The sequence below is a fragment of the Mustela nivalis genome (assembly GCF_964662115.1).
Source record: "Mustela nivalis genome assembly, chromosome: 9".
Taxonomy (NCBI): Eukaryota; Metazoa; Chordata; class Mammalia; order Carnivora; family Mustelidae; genus Mustela; species Mustela nivalis.
This window is the reverse complement of record NC_139028.1, coordinates 118,818,742-118,840,924: the sequence shown is the minus strand read 5'-3', so window position 1 is coordinate 118,840,924 and position 22,183 is coordinate 118,818,742. Positions and strand designations below refer to the sequence as shown.

General features: G+C 53.7%; 3 protein-coding genes across 6 annotated transcripts in view; 1 reads left to right on the top strand and 2 right to left on the bottom strand.

Moving 5' to 3' along the window:
* Window positions 1-22,183, bottom strand: part of LOC309873520 (uncharacterized protein) — a gene marked incomplete at both ends in the record, with an annotated part of 140,690 nt that overhangs the window by 104,577 nt on the left and 13,930 nt on the right. The window contains 2 exons of one of the 4 annotated variants that reach the window (XM_082749304.1): window positions 9,746-9,937; window positions 10,046-10,564. In XM_082749304.1, coding sequence (XP_082605430.1) covers window positions 9,746-9,937; window positions 10,046-10,564 — 711 coding nt within the window. Of the gene's footprint in view, window positions 1-9,745; window positions 9,938-10,045; window positions 10,569-22,183 lie in introns of those variants that run through there. The other 3 variants (XM_082749295.1, XM_082749303.1, XM_082749292.1) reach the window with 3 other exon arrangements.
* LOC309873527 (uncharacterized protein) lies at window positions 1,439-2,128 on the bottom strand (the record flags this gene model as incomplete). The annotated part of the gene is made up of 2 exons (XM_082749325.1): window positions 1,439-1,510; window positions 1,751-2,128. 2 exons carry the CDS (start codon window positions 2,126-2,128, stop codon window positions 1,439-1,441), a joined length of 450 nt encoding a protein of 149 aa, XP_082605451.1.
* The window catches only part of LOC309873523 (uncharacterized protein), a gene marked incomplete at both ends in the record, with an annotated part of 83,551 nt that continues 81,357 nt past the window's right edge, over window positions 19,990-22,183 (top strand). Inside the window, one exon of the mRNA XM_082749312.1 lies at window positions 19,990-20,053. Coding sequence (XP_082605438.1) covers window positions 19,990-20,053 — 64 coding nt within the window. The remainder of the gene's footprint in view (window positions 20,054-22,183) is intronic.

The following is a 22,183-nucleotide window of genomic DNA, read 5'->3' as shown; positions in this document are numbered from 1 at the left end:
AGAAACGCTCTGTGTCGCCCTCCCAGCCACTTTCCCACTAAAGGGACCCCTATCCTGACCTTTGGTGACATAGATAAGCGTTTTTTGTTGTTGTTTTTGCATGTGTGCTTCATATAGAAGTAGTCATAAAATATATATCCCTTTGTCTGGCTTCTTCTTGTTTTTAACATTTTATATATGAGGGAGAGAGTGAGTGAGTGTGAGTGGTGGGGCAGAGGGAGAAGCAGACTCCCCGCAGAGCAGGGAGCCCGATCTGGAGCTCAGCCCCAGGACCCTGGGATCATGACCTGAGCCGAAGGCAGACATTTAACCAATTGAGCCCCCAGGTGCCCCTGTCTGGCTTCCTTTTCTCAACACTGTGTCTGTAGGGTTCTCATTGACACAAAGTGGCTCACTGAGTGACTATGTCACAAATAAACATTCTTTCCTGCTATTAGTGGCCATCTGGACAGTTTCAGTTTTTAGCACCAGAAGTGCAGCTTTTCTTTTAAAAGTGTTTCTTACAAGCCTCCTATGTAGAGGGTGGGCTTCCTTTTATCATATTTCTGTCTGTTATATGCGAATAGAGAGACATTAATATCACATGTTAATTATACGCCTGACCCTCTATCCAAATACTTCCATTTTGAGTATTATTCATTTGACTTGTTTTTATTTTTTTCCAGTTGTACAATGGAACCATCTGTAAATAATGATCATTTTGCTTTTTCTTTTCAATTGTTACATTTTGCATTTCATTCTCTTTGATAATTACATTGAATAATGTTCCCAAAGCAAGTAAAATAATACTAGCAATAGTGAAATTGGTGTAAATATTGCCAAGTCGTCTTCAGAAAAAATAATTGCACCTGTTTCTACTCTCATCGGCGATGCGCAGGTGTTTGTTAATTTGTCACTGGAATATCTATTAAAGAGGCATCATGGAGACAGAGAGTGCTTGAGCTAGAAATGTGTTTATTTAGTGAGGTCACAAGGTCCACTCTGGACCTTCCTGGGTGAAAAAAGCACAGGGGAGTCAGAAGGAGGTGCACAGCTGAGCCTGGTGACGTGTGGGGCAGGGGAGAACAGGGCGTACCTCCCAAGCCTGGACTCCAGCCACTGACCTGGTGGTATTTCCAGACTCAGCCAAGTCCCACGTGTGGCGCAGAGGGTAATGACTCTGCAGATCTGTCTTGAGGGGACTGTAATTGTTGAGGGGGGAGGAAAGTACTTTTCTCCAAGGCAAATGAGGCAGGGATTTAGAGTAGGACAAAAGGTAAGACTAGATGCACTTCTCTTTCATTATCTGGGGAGCAACCCCACTGGGACTGGAGATTTGGGCTGCCAATTCTGGAAAAGATGGATTTAGATCTGCAATTAGTGGCTTTGGTATGGAGAGCTGGTCATTTCCTAGAGATCCCAGATCTGTGGGGGCCACTTGAGGTCCATGGACATAGCCTCAGATCTTGCACTGGCAGCAAATGGGGACGCAGCAGCTGGACTGGGAGCAGCAGGGTTTGCAGCAGCTGGACTGGGAGCAGCAGGGTTTGCAGCAGCTGGACTGGGAGCAGCAGGGTTTGCAGCAGCTGGACTGGGAGCAGCAGGGGACACAGCAGCTGGACTGGGAGCAGCAGGGTTTGCAGCAGCTGGACTGGGAGCAGCAGGGGACACAGCAGCTGGACTGGGAGCAGCAGGGTTTGCAACAGCTGGACTGGGAGCAGCAAGGCTTGCAGCAGCTGGACTGCGAGCAGCAGGGGACACAGCAGCTGGATTGACAGCAGGATGACCCACAGCCTGAAGAGCAGCAGCAGGGCTTACAGCAGCTGGACTGGGAGCAGCCACAGGAGCCACAGCCACCCTTGGAGCAGCCACAGGAGCCACAGCCCCCCTTGCAGCCCCCACAGGAGCCACAGCCCCCCTTGCAGCCCCCACAGGAGCCACAGCCCCCCTTGCAGCCCCCACAGGAGCCACAGCCTCCCTTGGAGCCCCCACAGGAGCCACAGCTGGAGCAGGAACAGGCTGGCACACAGCAGCACACAGGCTTGCAGCAGCAGACGGGCACACAGCAGCTGGAGCCACAGCCCCCACAGCTGGAGCCACAGCCCCCACAGCCGGAGCCGCAGCCCCCAGAACAGCCACAGCAGCTCATGGTTCTTGTGGGTTGAGGGTGGATCAGGTCAAAGGAGCAGGTGCAGAGGACAGGTGTTCAGGTGTGGAGCCTTCTGGGCTGGGAGCCCTTTATACACCTGCTCAGGGTCAGCTGAGATGCTGGGCACATGGCCACTTCCTCGTTTCTGCTTGTGCTATTTGTCTGGAGTGATGTCTTTTTTTGTACTTCAGGAATCCATGGCCCTCTGTTGGCTTTCATCCAACAGATGCCTTCCTAAGTGTCTAAATTTGTCTTTGACCTCATCTTGTTTATTTCCTGTAAAAAGAAACAATTCCAGGATTCATGATGTTTCTAGTTATCTTGTAGCAACATGTAACTGATGGATCCGGCTCTTTCTCACCTTTGCTGTAGTTTTTGGTACCCAAACTGTTCCCATATTTAATTTTAATATTTCATTTTTAAAAATGAGATCTTTGCAGAGACACATGCCTGGCTCAGTTAGTAGAGTAACTCTTGATCTTGGGATCATGAGTTGGAACCCCATGTTGGGTGTAGACATTATTTTAAAAATAAGTAAATAAATAAAAATGAGGTCTTTGCAAAGGCAACGGAAGCAAAAATAAACAAGTGGGATTGTATCAAACTGAAAAGCTTTTATACAGCCAAGGAAACCATCCACAAAATGAAAATGAAACATACTGAATGGGAGAAAATATTTGCAAATTGCTTATCCGGTAAGGGATTAATATTGAAATATATAAAGAACTTATATATATTAAGAAATATATAAAGAACTTTTATATATTAAGAAATATATAAAGAACTCAGTAAAGAACAATCTGATTAAGAAATGTGCAATTTTCCAAAGAAGACCTACAATTATCAAGAGACACATGAAAAGATGTTCAACATCGCTGACCATCAGGGAAATACAAATCAAAACCACAGTCAGGTATCACCCCACACCTATCAGAATACCTAGAATCAAAAAGACAAGAAACAGCAGGTGTTGGTAAGGATGCAGAGAAAGGGAACCCTCGTGTCCTATTGGTGGCAATGGAAGTTGGTGCAGCCTCTGTGGAAAAGAGTATGGAGGTTCCTCAAAAAATTAAGAATAGAATTACCATATGATCCAGTAATTCCACTTCTGGGTCTTTATCCAAATGAAATGAAAACACTAACTTGAAAAGATCCCTGCACCCCCATGTCCATTGTAGCACTATTGACAACAGCGAAGATATGGAGGCAGCCTGTGTCTGCTGAAGATGAACGGGTAGAGAGGATGTGGTGTACATCAACAACGGAATATTACTCAGCCATGAAAAGAAGGATATCTTGCCATTTTCAGCATCAGGGATGGACCCTGTGACCATCATGCTCAGTGAAATGAGATAGTGGGAGTAAAACACCGTGTGATCTCACATACATGTGGGACTTAAAAACAACAACATTCCAAGAACAAGTCCACAGACACAGCGAAGAGACTGGTGGTTGCCCAGGTGGGGCTTGGGAGTGGGCAAGATGGGTGAAGGGGCAAAAGGTACCAACTTCAGTTGTGAAATAGGTAAGTCCTGTGCATGTGGCGGACAGCATGGCCGCCAGAGTCAACAGCCAACAGCCAACTGTGTCACATGTTTGGTTTTTTGGTTTGTTTTGGAGAAAGAGAGAGAGTGAGAGTGGGGGAATCTCCAGCAGACTCCCAGCTGAGCATGGAGCCAGACATGGGGTTCAGTCCCACCATCCTGAGATCATGACCTGAGCCAAACCAAGAATGGAATGTCCACCCCATGGAGCCGCCCAGGTGCCCCAGCAAGACTGTGCTGACTATTTGAACACTGCTGAGAGGACTTCTTGAACGCTCCCACCATGAGAAAGAGCCCTGTGACCGTGAGTGGTGATGGGTGTTGGTCACGCTACGATCACATCACAACAGGTACAAACACAGACCCGTTGTGCCGCACACTTGAAACCAAGACTGTGTTACGTATTGTACTGAAAGAACAATGCGGTCTTAGTTAAATACAAGTAGAGAATTCAAGAAGGAAACAAATCACCCATAACCCCAGGCCCAAGACCACTAAGATTTTGGTTGATCCCGTGGAATTCTTTAAAAACAGACAGATCTCATGGTCTGTCATCTCACGTCCGGTGCGCTGTTGAGCTCCTGAAGTACAGGTTCTTCACCAGCCAGATAAGAATTATCCGAGCCCTTGTCCTGGTGAATGTGAGCTGTCCCTGTTCAATAACGTGTGCCCGTGAATCCCAAGGTGTGCTTTCTGTCCTGCACGCTGGCTGGTGGCTCCCCTCATGCTCCCTCTGACCCACACTGCAGACGTCCCCTGGGCCCCCTCTGCTGTCCCTTTGGACTGTGGCTCACACGGGAGAACTTCCAGGTTAGCTTCTGCCCTCCATGTGGGGCCTCGAGCAGATTTCCCAATGACCCCCATGGATGAAGACACTCCAGAGCCTGGCCTGTGCCTCTCGCTGCCCCAGAGGTGGACGGCTGCACCATCACAAGCCACTGAAGGTTTGCACGACTGGAAGCTCGGTGGTGAGAAATGGGCACAGAGTGTGCAGTCACTCATGTTCCGTCTACGTGCCCTGGGGAGGGCGCCCACCTCAGAGGACCTCCCCATAGGCAGGTAGACAAGGCGGCTCATTCTGTGGGATGTCTTCCTCTTTGAACAGTCATTCCTGATTCTTTCTGCAGGACTGCCGTTGACACAGAGATGGAAGCCACACGGGGCTTCCTCCCATGGGGGTTGACCTGTCACACCATGGAGTGCCCCACCCACCCTTGTGCTGAGCCCTGTGCCTTCACTCTGTGGCTGGAGGTGGGGGTGAGAACTTGGGCTTGCTTCTGGCATAGGGGACCGGCTGCGTGGGGTCTGCCAGGCTCCAGAAAGTGTTTGCCCACCACGGACCCTTCATGTGCCAGTGGGTGCACGTGCTCACATGGCTCTAACGGCCAGTTGGGTTACAGCCTGGCTCTCCTGCAAAATCTGTCGGTGGGAGCCTGCTCACACCTGGAAGTTGTTTACTTAATGGTTGAACTCGACATGCCCAAATGTATGTGAAAATCCTACAAGGCTCAGCAAATGGTGTGTTTTAGAAGGTACGGCAACCTTGCCCCGCTTCAGAAGGAATGTTTTGAGGCTTCCTCAGCTGTGGGGTCCATAGGAGCCACACCCGTGTTACAGGGTCTGCGTCTGTCCTCGAGTATGCCTGTGTCCCACTGTGGGACTGTGGGGCTTCTCCTGGGGGTGAAGTGTTTCTGCTGAGCCAGCTGACATGGTTCCATCATGGAGCAGTGCAGTGCCATGTTCCTGCACATGTGGACCATCGAAGCAGTCATGGAGAGCATCAGGGTGGAGGCGTGGTCTCGTGTTGAGGGAAACAGCAGGAGTGTGTTACTGCCCTGATGATCTCCGCTGTGGGGACTGGAGGAGAGGACCTCTGCCAGGTCAGTACTGCCCAGAAAAGCAGCTGTGAGTGACATCACCACACACTTGTTCAAATAACCCACAGCCTTTTTCTGAGACCCATCCGGATTTTGTACGGGTCAGACAGGAGAGGCCCATGAGGGAGGGCTGGGGTCATTGGTCCTGCATCTTCCAGATCTGTCCTGGAGGCTCTGAGCTCTGGATTCCCCTGGGGAAGCCATGCTGACTTTGGCTTAGCCTTTGTTTGTGCACATGTGCATGTGCGTGTGCATGTGCGTGTTCATGTGCGTGTGCATGTGCGTGTGTGTGTGCATGCACGTATTGGGGTAGTTCTGCTGGCTTTCATCTTGCTGCCACACTCTTGTTCTGGAAAGCAGTATGGAGATTCCGTCAGTAGTGTTTTCCTGTTATCTATTCCCCGTGGGCACGCAGACTCAGGATGGTTCGCAGACCCACGAGACCCACTCTAAGGCTTCCCAAGGCCACGACACATGCTCCTGCTGACTTCCGTGGGCCTTTACTCTGAGTAGTGCACCACCATAGTATTTGGGGCCCCGAGGACCAGCACTGATTTAAGGCTGGTATCTGGTGACCCTCTTGCCCTTTCTCTGGCCAGGCTGTGGACCCCTCCAGAGAGGCCGAGGAGAACAGCCATGCATGTCGCTGTCTGCAGGGCCCTCCTGCAGGGGGATCTGGCCTTGTCGCTGATCAGTGGGCTCCAGACCTGTGATGTGACTCAGGTTTAGGAACGCGGCCAGAGGCTGAAAATCTCCATCATGGTGCTTTGGGTGGTGTTTTTGCCACTGGACCTAGAGTTTTCCTGCTAATATAGATCAAGTAGTAGCTCAGTGGGCTGTCCAGCCCCAGTCAGCTGCTCCTGCTATAAATGCCTGTGGTCAAAGCACACTCGGTCTCATCGGTCTCTGCCTGCAGATTCCTGGGGTGAGTGGAGCACTTGCCTCTGACAGCTAAGGGCTAGCTGGAGTCGCAAGGGCGTGAGGGGGCCTGGGATGCCCTTGGCGACCCCCACGGTAAATATCTCTGGCCAGAAGAGGACAGCCACAAAGAACTTTGCAAGGATGCCGAGACTCTCCTCACCAACACATTTCTTCATCCCTCAACAGGGACTCGGCCTCCTGACCTCACCAGGTAGTGTTTTGTGGGGGAGAGGAGCAGACAAGTCATCCCTAATCGACCCTGAGAAATGTCCTCCTCTCCCTGAACCCCTGGACCCCTTCCCTTAGGGCGGGGGCTGGCAGTACAGCCTTCCATTTTCATCTGTGAAGTTTACTGGAGAACAGCCTTGCCTGTTCATTTACATAGTCTGTGGCTGGTTCTCACCTCAGTGGCCTGCTGACTTGTGAAGCCTGTGGCATGTCCCACCTGGCTCGTCACAAAAGAGGCTTGCCAGTGCAGGCTCTACCGTGTGCCCGGGAAGTCCTGGCAAGCCAGCTTTCCAACTGTGGGCACTTTGTGCAGTTTGGTCCTCTGCCACCCAGTCCAGGAGATGGCGGACGCCCTAACCCTGACCCTAACCCTTGTGCTTGAGCGCGTGTTTTACAACTGTGATGCCAGGGGCACCCCCTTGGCCTGACCCTATTTGACTGGCTACCCTTGCTCACTCCAGCTTCCCAGACTCCCGGTAACACGACAGGCAGCATCTGGCCCCTTCCTGGTTTGCAGACGGACCCTCCCGGGACTCTTGCTCACTCCACCTGCACAGTCCTGGAGCTTCTCTCATTACTGTCACTGCTCTGCACCCTCACGTTCAGGCCTGAGCACGGCCTTCGCCAGCATTGCCCACGGGTCGAGGCGCCGTGCGGGCACGCCACCAACTCTGCATCTCAGGGTCTGTTTCCACTGTGGTTGCTGCTCTTGACTCTTGCACCGTAACATTGCAGCAACCATACACAGGATCATTCTGGAAACAAAAATCACCCATTGCTCCAAACCCCCCAACTACTGCATTCCAATGTTCCTGTGCAAATCCACTTGTTAAAAATAGAATTGTAGGAAAAGATGTGACAGGACTGTATGCAACCAACCCTGCTCTCTCATCCCAAACCATTGCAAGATCACAGAGGGGGTGACCTGGCTAGTAGAAAAAATGCCTGGGGAGGTTGAGCTCTGTGCACACTCAAGGTGGGGCTCTGTGTGGTGCGGCTGCCACACGTGCTACATGTGATTTTATGTTGCATTAACAGCCACACAGGCCTAGCCAAGGGGCAAATGATCCTCTCACCCTGGATTTATCAGTCCATATATTATTTTTTAAAACTATTTATTTATTTATTTACGTGAGCGAGCAAAGCAATTGAGAGAGAGTATGAGTGGGGAGGAGAGGCAGAAGCACACTCCCCGCTGAGCAGGGAGCCCGAGGTGGGGCTTGAACCCAGGTCCCCGAGATCACGACCTGAGCTGGAAGCAGAGGCTTAACTGACTGAGCCCCCCAGGTGCCCCTAGGTTTAACAGACTTTTTAGAACAGTTTTAGAGTCGTAGGAAAATAGAGAGAAGTACAGCGAGGTGCTTCGCTTTCCTGCTCACAAGCCACGTGAGCGTCACGACTTAGGTTTATCTTGTCCTGGCCTCTCCCGGGTCAGAAGTGGCCACCCTCACCCATGGTGCTTCTGGTGACCCTCGCCGCCCCTGCCACGTGAAGGTGCCCCGGCCCCAGTCTGAATCCAGGGTGGGTCAGAGCAGGGACATGTTTCTCTGTTGGTGCCCACAAAGGCGGACTGACAAGCACCCCTGTCGGTTTCCTTCCCTGCTCTCCTCTGCTCTTCATCCAGCCCCACGTCCCCCAGGGGACAGGAAGGTTTTACTTTCCCCAGAGTAGACCGTGGTACCGAAAATAAAGGTCAGAGTGGGGCAGAGGTTCACTCAAGACTTTGATGGTAGAAGTGGCGGCTCCTGCTCTTGAAAAAAGGGCACGCTTGCAACCTTACACACTTGCACACGTGGACATGCACACGCTTGCCACATAGGCACACCCACACCCACTCGCACATGGTTGCACACATGCACGCACTCGCACACACACCCCTGCACGCACGCACAAGCCTGCACACAGTCACATACACACTTACACACACTTGCACACGCACGCACACGCACACATCCACACACACATCTGGTGTCTGAGGGCTTCAGACTTCCAGATCTTGGGAGAAATGGGTTTCTGTGCGGAGAGCTCACTCTTCCCCTGATTAGAGAATGGCTTTTCTGGAGATGGTCTGTTTGCCTCCAAGACACAAGCAATTTCAGGGCATGATAGATGGATAATGTGGCATTTCCCATTTTGTTTTATTAAGATTTGAAAATATAAATCCCTTTAGAACAAACAGCAAACCATTAAACCAACTGATATTATCCTGTGATATTTATGCAAAATGATGTCTAAGACCAATGGAGAAGGTCACTTTGGGTTCCCTGTCTCAGGAACAAGGAGGGCAGCCTGTCTTCCCCTCAACTCCCCCAAAATTCTACCCCCAAACCACGCCAGAGTGTTGGCTTGTCCCAACTCCTGCCTTGGCTGGTCCCTCTCTCCCTGTGCCGTCTGGTTGCCCTCGTGGCTGTCGGGCCTTTACTGTCCTCCAGCACCACAGTCCGGGGCGGCTCTGAGCACGTGTCAGGCATGTTCTTTCCTGGGCCCCAGACGCTTGTGTGGTGCGTGCAGGGGTGCCGGGCACACGGTGCTCCCTGGAAGAGGAGGTTACTGGGTACCCTGCTGGGACCCAGAAAGTCCAAAGGGGGGGAACACTCCAGGGAGAGGTTGGAAGTGGGAGACTGACAGAAGCAGGAAGGAAAGAATCACGCTATCGCTAAGACTTGTGGGGAACGGATACGTTTATTTAAAGGTCCAACAAGGTCAAGAATCTCAGAATTTTCATACTGCAACATGCGGGGGACGAGAGCACCAGGCGCTTTCCTCAGGGAGACGCCCCGGGGCTGGGGCTGGGGTAGGAGAAGTCATCAGAACGTCCTGGTAGGTTGCAGTGACCGGGGAGTTGTTGAGAGCCTTCCCAGATAAGATGACAGGTGGCAAGGGAGACAGGCCCCTCTCAGGTGTTGTGGGCTGTTCTTGCCCCAGACACATCTGCTTCTGATTCCAGGAAACAGCAGGCCAGGGCTGTGACTCAGGGGTTTGAGATGGAGTACTGAGTTCTGCCCAGGGCACTGGATCTATAGCCAGCGGGGGTGTGTGCTGACCAATCAGATCTTGCGCTGACAGCAAATGGGGAGACAGCAGCTGGACTGGGAGCAGCAGGGCTTGCAGCAGCTGGACTGGGAGCAGCAGGGTTTGCAACAGCTGGACTGGGAGCAGCAGGGCTTGCAGCAGCTGGATTGGGAGCAGCAGGGCTTGCAGCAGCTCGACTGGGAGCAGCAGGGGACACAGCAGCTGGACTGGGAGCAGCAGGGTTTGCAACAGCTGGACTGGGAGCAGCAGGGCTTGCAGCAGCTGGATTGGGAGCAGCAGGGCTTGCAGCAGCTCGACTGGGAGCAGCAGGGGACACAGCAGCTGGACTGGGAGCAGCAGGGCTTGCAGCAGCTGGACTGAGAGCAGCAGGGGACACAGCAGCTGGACTGGCAGCAGGATGACCCACAGCCTGAAGAGCAGCAACAGGGTTTGCAACAGCTGGACTGGGAGCAGCAGGGTTTGCAGCAGCTGGACTGGGAGCAGCCACAGGAGCCACAGCCACCCTTGGAGCCTCCACAAGAGCCACAACCCCCCTTGCAACCCCCACAAGAGCCACAGCCCCCCTTGGAGCCCCCGCAGGAGCCACAGCCCCCCTTGGAGCCCCCACAGGAGCCACAGCCCCCCTTGGAGCCCCCACAGGAGCCACAGCCCCCCTTGCAGCCCCCGCAGGAGCCACAGCTGGAGCAGGAACAGGCTGGCACACAGCAGCACACGGGCTTGCAGCAGCACACGGGCACACAGCAGCCCCCACAGCCGGAGCCGCAGCCCCCACAGCCGGAGCCGCAGCCCCCACAGCCGGAGCCGCAGCCCCCGGAACAGCCACAGCAGGTCATGGTTCTGGTGGGTTGAGGGTGGATCAGGTCAGAGGAGCAGGTGCAGAGGACAGGTGCTCAGGTGTGGAGACTTCTGGGCTGGGAGCCCTTTATACACCTGCTCAGGGTCAGGTGAGGTGCTGGACACACGGTCACTTCCTGGTTCCTGTTTGTGCCACTTTCCAGCAGAAAAATTCCAAGTATTTTTTAGAATTTAATAATGCACACGTTCTGGTATTTCCGCGCACCCCTGTTGTGTTCCGCACATCCCCAGCACACGGCTTCCATCCCCTGACAGCACTCCTGTCTCGGGTTTTGTCGGGAGACAGAAGCAGAGCCTCAGGGCCCTATTGGTCGTCACCCCGACACAGCTCTTGACTCTGTGTGGAGCCTAAACAGTCTTGACAGAATCCTAAACAGCACGTGAGAGGTGGGAGGGGTGGGCTCAGGGTGTGGGCAGCGGGGGAAGCCAGAAACCACCGTGGCGGTGGGGAGCAGGGCCGTGTCCCTCCTGCTCATCTGGGGGCAGCAGGGGCCCGTGGGGGTTCGGAGCAGGTGGCACCCGGGGTTCTGGCTGGGACCTGGTGCAGAGCCTGGGCCATTTGCAGCCCTTCTGGAGCTGCGCTAACATAGTTGTCCTCTGCGTTCCGTTGCTGGGTGCGGTCTCCTCTCCCGAACTTCCAGTGTGGGCAGCGGCCGGAGTTTTCCTGGGAATCAGATCGGTCACTGCAGTCAGTACAAAGCCTCCCGGCTGCCTGTTGACTCCGAGGCACGAGGGGCCCAAAGTGGCAGACTGGCCACCTGAAGCTTCAGTCCAGGGAAGGGCTGTGTGTCCCGGGGGGAGCATTTCTCCCTCTGGATCTAAGACCTTTCCCCCAGCAGAGCACAAGGTCATGGGGTTTGGAAACAAACATTTTGCTAGTGGGTTCGTAGTGAAAATAGTGGGGAAGCCTGCGGGGGCAAAGGCGACCTGTGTGTCTAGGGCGACCCTCTTCGCAGGGGTGGCGTCTGGCGGCTCCGTCCGGCCTCCCGCCGTCACGCTGCAGGCGGAACAGGGACCCGCGTGCGAGCGCGTTTAGATTGCTCGAGGTCTTGAAAGTCCGCAGCTCTTGGATGTTCTGTTCCGTGCTCCCAGACGCTTTTCTTCTCTTTCAGTTTGGGAGCTTTCTCTCTCTCTCCTTTTCTTTCTTTCTCTCTTTCTTTCTTAAAGATTTTTATTTATTTACTTGGAAGGGAGAGCAGAGTGCGAGCGAGCGAGCCGTTGAGCACGGTGGGAAGGGCAGAGGGAGAGCAGGGGGACGCAGGCGCCGCGCGCGCAGGGAGCCCGACAGGAGGCTCGCGCCCAGGGCCCGGATCATGACCCGAGCCGAAGGCAGACGCTTCCCAGACCGAGCCGTCCAGGGCCCCCAGTTTGGGAGGTTTCTACTGACCTGCCTCTGGGTTCACGGATCCCTTCCGCATTGAGTCCGGTCTACTGAGGAGCCCTCGGGGTCTTCACTTCCGTCTCGGGGTACTTGGTCTCAGCTTTTCTCTGATTCTTTCTCAGCATTTCCTCCTGGAGCTCACGTCTGCCCGCTTGCTCTTGCCTGTCCCCTGGCAGCACGACCAGCCTCCTTTTCTGTTCATTTCAAAATCCCGGCCATGTCTGCGTCCGACTCGGCGCTTGCCCTGTGTCTTCCCGCTGCGCTGTTTGCCTTCTAGTCTGCCTTGTGACTATGTGTTGAGAGCCAGACGTGACGTACCAGGTGGATGGAATTGTGGTAAACAGGCCCGTAGGGGTGTGTTAATAAGGTGTGTGTGGGCGGGAAGTGTTCTGAGTCTCTTAGTGAGCAGGCCCGTGACCTTTACACATGTGTCTGAGTTGCTCCTCCTCCCAGCCAGCTGGTTGTGAGGGCTGGGGCCGGAGCTGGGCCCTTCCCTCCCTCCAGGTCCCTTGGGCTCTGAGAAAACCCCAGCAAGGTTAGGCTTGGTAAAATGATTTATCCTGAGGGCAGACCGCATGGAGAACAGAGTTCTCTGGCATGTTTCAAAGTGTCTACTCCAATCCTCTCTGGCCAAAAGCACGAGGGAATCTTGTGTCCACGTGGAGTTCATAACTCTCGGACACGTCAGCACTGTGGCACTGGTTCCCACAGAGTCTCTGCTTCCATAAGTCGTGATTCCCTGTCTCTCCAGGTACTAGTGGCAGCCGTGTGCCCAGGGACCTCTGTTCTCCGGTGGGTCTGTCGCAGGGTGTTGGTTTTCAGGTCAACGTTTTCTTGTGAGGTTGAAAGTGACCACTTCCAAACTCCCTACATGCCCGACTGAAGGGGTTTCCCTCTGTAAGACACTTTAAAATCCCCTAAAAATCGAAGACTCTTTTACTGTGTAATGTATATGGGCCAGATACATATAGCCTTTGAATATAGTAAACACCAACTTATTCTAAATATGTCAGTACTGCCTTTAAATTTACTTACGGTTACTTACAATTTTTACCTTCAAAGTCTGAAGTCAGTGACTTAACTACACACCTTCCGTGGAAACCGCAGGGTGATTTGGTATGTTTACTATACGGGTTATTCCAAAACAAAGTCATAGGACATGGATTTTAAAATTGAGATAGAATTCATATATGACAAAATAACCGTTTAGTGTATACGATTCAGTGGTTTTTAGTAGATTCACAAAGTAATACAGCTACTACTCCCATCTCCTTCCAGACATTTTCATCACCCCCAAAGAAACCCCGAATGTTAGCAGGTAGCCTCCACTCCTCCATTCCCACCCAGTCGCCCCAGAATGCTAACCTTCTTCCTGGCTTTGTGGATTCACCTACTTTGGACATTTCACATAAATGGGGTTATATGTGGCCTTTTGTGTCTGTCTTCTTTCCCTCGGCGTAGTTTCTTTGAGTTTATGTTATAGCATGGATCAGAACTTTGTAGCTCTTTAGGGCTAAGTAACATTCCATCGCGGGCTATACCCTATTCTGTTGATCCGCGCCTCCGTTGGTAGGCATGTGGGCATTTCCGCTTTGTGGCAGCTGGGAGCCGTGCCGCTATGAACATTACTGCGCGAGTTTTTGCGTGACTTCGGTTTTCAGATCTCTCGGGGATGTCTGGCAGTGGAACTTCTGAGTCCTATGGTAACTCTGGGTAACATTTGCGGAGCTGCCGCAAGGGTTCCAGTTTCTCCGCACCCTCACCAACATTTGTTATTTCTGACTTTTTGATCATTGCTGTCCAAGGCAGTGTGACGTGGGACCTCCCTGGGTTCTGACCGGCACATCCCTGCTTCCTAATAATGTTCAGCATTTTTTATTGGCTTATTATGTATTTGTGTGTCTTCCTGGAAAAATGCCTATTCAAAACCTTTACTAAATTTTTAATTGGATTATTTGTCTTAAAAACAGTTTTTTAGAGTAGTAAGAGTTTTGTGTATTCTAAATATAAGCCAGTTGAGAAATGTGTGATTTGCAAACATTTTCTCCCCTCTGTAGGCTGTCTTTTCATTTTTTTGACAGTGTTCTTTGAATCACAAGATTTTAAATTTTGATGGAGTCAAATTTATCTGATTTTTTTTTCTTGTGCTTTTGATGTCACATCTCAGAGCCATTGCCTGATCTAAGGTCACAAGGACCTAGCTCATGTTTTCTTCTGAGAGTCTTGTGGTTTATAGTTTTTAAAAATTTTATTTATTTATTTATTTGAGAGAGAGAGAAAGCATGAGCAGAGGGAGGGAGAGAGAGAAGCAAGCTCCCCACTGAGCAGGGAGCCTGACTCGGGGCTCGATTCCAGGACCCAGAGATCATGACCTGAGCTAAAGGAAGAGGCTTAAGTGACAGAGCCCCCAGGGGCCCCTGTGGTGTATAGTTTCAACTTTTATGATTAAGTACTTGATCCAGGTAGAGGGTTTGTTGTGGTTGTTGCTGCTTTTATATAGGGTGGGAGGTGAAGATCCAACTTCCTCCCCGTGACGGTGGGTATCTCGTTGTGTCAGTGCCATCTGTGAACAAGAGGCTCCACGGAGTGTTCTGGGACGTTTGTGGACGATCCGTGGGACGTAACTCACCATCTCTGCACTCTCAGTTCCGTTGCACTGGTCCGTGTGTCTGTCCTCAGAGCAGCAACGCAGGACCCCAGCTAGCGCCATCCTGAAGCACACTTCGAAACTGGGAGCAATGACCTCCCCACCTTTTTTTTTTTTCCAGGACTGTTTTGATTATCTGAAATTCCTTGAATTTTCATCAGTTGTAGGATCAGATTGTCAGTTTCTGCAAAAAGCAACTGGGATTTTGGTAGGGGTTGCGTTCGGTGCGCCAATCCGTTTGAGGAAGATTGTCGTTTCAACAATGTTACATCGCCCGGTATGTGGATGCGGGCGCCTTTCTGCTTACCTTGGTCTTCGATGTCTCTCATGGTGTTTCGCAGTTTTCAGTATGCAAGTCATGCTTTCCTCTTCCTCTTCTGTTTGGTTAAGTTTATTCTTCAGTATTTTGTTCTTTTTGATGAGATTATTTTTTTTACTTTTATTTTTTATTTTTTAAATTTTCTTAATTTCAATGATGATTGCTCCTTGCTAGTGTATAGAAATACAAGTGGTTTTGTATATTGACGTTGTATCCTACAGCCTGCTGAATTCGTGTGTGTGTGTGTGTGTGTGTGTGTGAATTTCTTAGGGGATTTTCATAAGCAAGTTTCATAAGCAAGATGATAGATTCTGTAAATTGAGAGAGTTTCAGTTTTCTTTCCCAACCTGGATGCATTTTATATATTTCTCTTGCCTTATTGCCCTGGGTCGACGTGCAGTGGCGTGTGGAAGAGACGTGGCGAATGTGGCACGTCTTTCTGGGTCGACGTGCAGTGGCGTGTTGAAGACGTGGCGAATGTGGCACGTCTTTCTGGGTCGACGTGCAGTGGCGTGTGGAAGAGACGTGGCGAATGTGGCACGTCTCTCTGGGTCGACGTGCAGTGGCGTGTGGAAGAGCTCGTCCCCGGGCTGAACCAAAGCTGTGGCATCCGGGACCCGGAGCCCAGAGACAGAGAGCTCGTGCCCCTGCGCTGAGCCACACTGTCTCCGGCCCCAGATGCACTCCGCTTCGCCTTTCGTCCTACGGAACACGTCGGGAGCACAGGTTGCTTTCGCCTCACTTGCCTCTCTGTGGACTTGACTCGTGCGCTGGGGCCTGGGTGGGCTCAGAGATCACACGCTGGATCCCTTCTGAGGACGGTCGTCTCCTGCGGAAGGAGCCGTGTCCACCACTCCGACAGACACAGACGCTGAATCCCACCTCGGCTCGGTGGGATCTCCCTCTACGCCGACGAGAGGACTTTTTCCATTCACTCTTCCTGTAAGGGCCTATTTAGCCAGAGGGATTCCATCTTGGGTTAAACAGTGATTTTGTAGTTTATGCAGTAAAACTAAAACTGACCCTGCCCCCCATCAGGGACTTACTTAAAAGCAAGCCCGGGAAACCAGTCCCAGGTAACAAAGCCCAAACACAAGGGTGTGTCAGGCCAGGTGGAGACATCTAGTCAGTGGGGGCGCATGCTGTCTCCCTAGCTACCAAGGAGTGTGGGTCCCTCCTTTTGGGTGCCAGTTCGGACCAAGGTGATAGGCCAGTGCAAATGTCTACTAGGGTAAATTGTAGTTCAATCGGCCCCCGTGTGTGACCTAGCATGACTGTGCAGCTTTCTCTGTGTGTTACAGTCTCATTGGCCGCCTGTGAGTGACCAGGCCCAACCACATGGCCTTTGCCCTCAAAGGTTAGTCTGTGAGGCAGGGAGGGGTCGCTCTCTCTGTAGGGGACAAGCTCCCTTGTGTCCCCTCCGGGCAGTGCCCGCCACCCCTGCTGTCCCGGGAGCGCGCGGGGAGACGTCGCTTCTGCAGCGTCTCGCGTCCGCGGAAACCCAGGCACTTCTCTCCCGCGAGCGTCGTCTTCGTCTCGGAGTGTTTCCGAGCTTCCCGCGGGCTGCGCCCCCACGCCTCCCAGCTGTCCTAACCTCTCCCAGCACCGTTTCTGCCTCCACAGCTCAGCGCCGACCCCGGGCCCTGCGGACCCCTTTCCGCAGCTGCGGCCGGACGCGCCCCCAGGCAGGCAGCGGCGACGTCACCGGCTCCTCTGCTTCCAGCTGCCCACGTCGCGGCACACTCAGTGCCGGCATTCCGGAACAACGTCGTGCACAAATCAGTGACATTCATTATATGGGCGAAGGTGGCGAAGGGTCCCCACGGGTAAGTCTGGGGACCGTCTCCTCCCCGCCGTGAGATCCCGGACGCTCCTGTGTTTGGCTCCTCTTCCCGCCGCCGGCCCAGGACAGTGAGAGACCCCCCGGGTCTGGGCAGCCGCTCCCCGGGGGCGATTTCTGGAAGCAGGACGTTAGGTGCTCACTGCGTCCAGCTTCCTTTGCCGACCCGGGGGTCTGCGGTGCCGGCCTGCTGCCGCGCTCCCCACGGCCCGCGGGGCTTGCTGCTGTGTGGGGACGGGACAACCTGTTCCCCCACGGGCGACAGGCGACGGTTGCGTCGCTCCTGCTCTTGGGCTCTTTGGTTAGTGAACGCTCGTGCGCAGACCCTGGTGTGGTTGTGTGTTTCCTTCTGGGAAGGTTCCTCGCTCTGGAACGCGTGAGTCTCAAGGTAAATGCATGTTTGACTCTTCGAGAATTCATAAAACTCGTCGTCCACGTCGGCTGCCCCACGGACACTCTGGCCAGTGGCGTGCGGCCGGGCCTGTCTCCGCGAGCTGCCCGCACCTGCTCCTGCCCGTCTCCCGGACCACGGCCGCGCCGCTGGTGCGAGACGGTGTCTTGCTTCCGTTTTCAATTCCAAAAAGGCCAGCGCGGTCCGGCCTCCTTCCCGGGGCGTTATCCATGCACACGTCCTCTCCGGGGCCGTGTCTGTGTCAATATTTCGTCCGTTCTCCGCTGGGTCGCTTGTGTTCTTATGAATGAGGTGAAGACTGCTTTGTCTGGATACTCCTTCCCGTTCCGTGTCTCGCCTCGGGGCTCCATCCATACCCTGACCCTTTAAGAATCAATTCCTCTTTAAAGAAATCAGTCCTGGGCCGGTCAGGCGGTCAGTCAGGCACGGTCGCCAACGACTCCAGCCCGACGGCGACCAGCAGGGACCGTGCCTCATCTGCGCTACACGTCTCCGGGGTGGGGGTGGGGGTCAGTTGCTTTTTTTCTCTTCTTTGGTAGCAAATGCTGTGTTTTCGATAGTTGTCTTTTTTCGGACGTCCGTATTCTTTCTCTGTGATATCATTTCCCCCGAGAGAGGCTGGAGGTGACACTCATTCGGACGGAGGACGGCATGGAAGACCGTCACTCTCATCAACTAAAATGACGCAAACTACAAGAGCAGAGATGTTGTGGGGAACCCGCCAAAGAGGCGGGGACACAAGAAAATAAAAACTCACTAAACTCCAGGGGAGAAGAGCCCCAGGGCGGCTCTCGTGCCTGTCGGCGGTTCAGTGGCCAAAGTGCCCCAGTCAGAGGCCAGAGCGACGAGCAGAGCCGCCAAGAAATTCTTAAGAAGCTTCCGTGGGCACAGACAAGGGTCCCCTGCAGCCCCCGATTCAGAGCTCCGACCGCCTGCCCACTCTTCTCCTGGATCTTCGAGTGCTTGGAAGGAGGGGCAGGAACAACACCCAAGAGGCATCCCTTGCGAGGGGACTGGGGTTTCACCGTGTCCAGGGCGGCCAGAAAATGCTGGGAGCCGAGCAGGAGGCCCCGGAGCCTCTCTGGTTCCTTAAGGGGGAAAACCCGGGCACCTCACACGCCGTGGGACACCTGCTCTTCAAGAAACACAAAGTGGCACGTGTGAGCGAGGCGGTGGGGACACGGGGACGCCGTGCGGGGTCGGCGGGGACGGCCACCGGGGCAGCCTCCATGGAACAGCGTGGTGGCTGCTCAGAAAGTTACAGACGGAATCACCGTAGGCCCCGGTGGCCCCGCTTCCGGCCATGTCCCTGGGAGAACCGAAAGCCGGGTCTCGAAGAGCCACGTTCCCAGCCACAAAGGGTCGGACACAACCCCGCGGTCCGTCTTCGGGAGACAGGGTGAGCCGAGTGTGGTCCAGCCCTCACGGGACCGTCACTCAGCCGCGCCAAGGAAGGGAATCCTGACGCCTGCTACGACGTGGAGGAAATGTGAGTACATGACGCTGAGTGAAAGTGGGCCAGACACAGAGGACACAACCTGGGTGTGCGACTCCTACGAGATCTATTGAGTAGTCACATTCACGGGCACGGACCGTGGCCGGAGGGCGCCGGGGCCGGGGGAGGGGTGGGCTCGGTGTCTCAGGGGGACAGAGTCTCAGTTTTGCAAAATGAAGAGTTGAGGAGATGGACAGTAGAGACGGGTGAGTGCAGCATGAATGTCACTGAATGTGCACTTAAAACTGGTTACGATGAGGGGCGCCTGGGCGGCTCAGGGGGTGAAGCGTCTGCCTTCAGCTCAGGTCATGATCCCGGGGTCCTGGGATTGAGCCAGCGTCGGGGTCCCTGCTCGGTGGGGACCTGCGTCTCTCTCACTCACGCTTTCTCTCAAAAAAACAAATAAAATCTTTTACAAATGCTTAAGATGGTAAATTCTATGTTATATGTATTTTACTATAAAAAAATTGGAAAAAAAGAAGGGAAAACTAGGATAAGGAAGAAGAACTAAGAGGAGCCCCCGAGCCTTTCAGACTCAGGACTGACAGAGAGATGCCATCCCGGTGCGCAGGGAGCAGGGACAGTGGCGGGCAGGGAGGGGAACTCCTCCAGGAACCCACAGCCCGGCAGCGGGGGAAGGACAGGGCTGGGGGGCCATGGACACTAGAGAACAATGAACTCCAAGAAGAACAGAAACAGGACTTGTCATGGGGTCCCAGACAAAGACACGCTCCAGGGAAACCTGGTGACCCAGGAACCTGAGAAAATCCCAGATTCCCAAATGACGGACAAGGGCAGAGACCTCCCAGGTGCTTCTGCTCCCAGACGTAGTGTAGAACATAGCTTCTGATTATGCTTGGTTTGGGTCAGGAATCCGGAGAGCCCAAGGTTTATAAATGTTCCCACAAAACAAAGAAACCACTAAAAACTCTGTAACGAGTCTTTCTGGAAGAGCGAGAGAAGCCTATCCAGGACACAAAGGGCGGTGTGCGGGAGCCGACCAATCTTGCCTCGTTTCCAAAGGCTCACTAAAGAAGAGAGGACTCTGACCTTGAAGGTTTAGAGGGAAACATTGTGTAAGGAGGAAGTGTGTCACAGGCATAAAGCAATATTTATGTTATTTTAAAAGGACACACATTTTCCCTGGGAAGAGAACATGAATAGAAACAAGGAAGTGACCGTGTGTCCAGCACCTCACCTGACCCTGGGCAGGTGTATAAAGGGCTCCTGGCCCAGGAGGCCCCACACCTGAACACCTGTCCTCCGCACCTGCTCCTCTGACCTGCTCCACCCTCAACCCACCAGAACCATGAGCTGCTGTGGCTGTTCCGGGGGCTGTGGCTCCAGCTGTGGGGGCTGCAGCTCTGGCTGCTGTGTCCCCATCTGCTGCTGCAAGCCCGTGTGCTGCTGTGTGCCAGCCTGTTCCTGCTCCAGCTGTGGCTCATGTGGTTGCTCCCAGTCCAGCTGCTGCAAGCCCTGCTGCTCCCAGTCCAGCTGTTGCAAGCCCTGCTGCTCCCAGTCCAGCTGCTGTGTCCCCTGCTGCTCCCAGTCCTGCTGCTGTGTCCCTGTTTGCTGTTCCCAGTCCAGCTGTTGCAAGCCCTGCTGCTCCCAGTCCAGCTGCTGTAAGCCCTGCTGCTCCCAGTCCAGCTGCTGCAAGCCCTGCTGCTCCCAGTCCAGCTGCTGCAAGCCCTGCTGCTCCCAGTCCTGCTGCTGTGTCCCTGTTTGCTGTTCCCAGTCCAGCTGTTGCAAGCCCTGCTGCTCCCAGTCCAGCTGCTGTGTCCCCTGCTGCTCCCAGTCCAGCTGTTGCAAACCCTGCTGCTCCCAGTCCAGCTGTTGCAAGCCCTGCTGCTCCCAGTCCAGCTGCTGTGTCCCCTGCTGCTCCCAGTCCAGCTGTTGCAAACCCTGCTGCTCCCAGTCCAGCTGTTGCAAACCCTGCTGCTCCCAGTCCAGCTGCTGCAAACCCTGCTGCTCCCAGTCCAGCTGCTGTGTCCCCTGCTGCTCCCAGTCCAGCTGTTGCAAACCCTGCTGCTCCCAGTCCAGCTGTTGCAAACCCTGCTGCTCCCAGTCCAGCTGCTGCAAACCCTGCTGCTCCCAGTCCAGCTGCTGTGTCCCCATTTGCTGCCAGTGAACGTCTAAAGCTCTGAACCCAGACCTTGGGTTTCTTTCTCAGTGTTTGGTGAAACCTATATTGTGATTTCCCCGAATCAGCTCCTTTCACATGTCCTATCCTGAGCTCACTCTGGAGCCTTTATCTCTCCATGTGTGGGAACTTGGTCTACAGACCCAGGAGGACCCTGTTCTGCTGCGATAGAAGACAGATGTCATTCATGTGGTAGAATTGGGTCCCTCTTACCTGTTCTTGGGGAACCATACATTTTTGCCGAGGTCACTCTGTGGCCCCTGCGGGGTCCTGACACCAGCCCCGTCTTGGGCTCTGGCTTGACCAGGACTCCTACAGATACGATAGCCTCTGGGCCCATCCCTCCTCCTGAAGATACTCTACCCCCAATCTTCATCCTCCTGCCCACCTCACCTCGGACTCCAGTGGGAGCCGAGTCCCAGGGGAGCAGCAGACGGTGGGTTCCCCTAATCTGAGGGACGCTTTGCCGCCAAGAGTTGGCCCCACTCCTGAGCATCTCTGCGTGGCTGGCTCCTGTTCCCCGATCCCTCTGGTGTGTGTACTGAGTCAGGACCTGCACCGTGAAATCCCCCAATAAACACTCCCCCACCCCCAATGTTGTTCTCGCTGTGGTCCTTCATTCTGGTGTCCGACTAGCAGAGGCTCTGCAGCCTGTGTGGGCCACGGATGCTTCTACAGAGTCCGAAGGTGGGGCCCTCCGCCCCGCGTTCCCTGAAGCAAGCTGTGCAGGAGAGATCCACAGCGGGGGAGGGGCCGGGCGGCACCAGAGGCCCCTCTGAGCTGTCACTAAGGTTGCCGCCAACCAGGGTGCTCTTTGTATTCAAAGTGGTAAAACATCCAGTGAAGTAACTGCTTCAGGTCCTCAGGCGCCCGCCTGTTCCAAGCCCGCAGTGGCCTCTTGTGGTCAGTGCTGGGCTCACAGGACAGCTCACACCCCACGTGTCCATCAAAAAGCAGAACACTCCTAGGGAAGCTCTATTTTTAACTTCTTAAAAAACCTCCACATTGTTTTCCAGAGTGGCTGCGCCAGCTTGCTTTCCCACCGGCAGTGCGGGGCGGTCCCTTTTCTCCACTTCCCTCCAACACGTGCTGCTTCCTGTCCTATTAATTCGGGCCATTCTAACCAGTGTAAGATGGTATCTCTGTGTGGTTTTGATTTCAGTCTCCCTGATGGCTAGTGACGATGAACGTTTTTTCACATGTCTTCATTGGAGAAGTGTCTGTTCATGTCTTCTGCCCATTTTTTGGCTATGATTATCTGTTTTGTGTGTGTTGAGTTTGAGGAGTTCTTGTTTTTTTTTAAAGATTTTATTTATTTATTTGTCATAGAGAGAGAAGCGGGAGCAAGCACAAGCAGACAGAG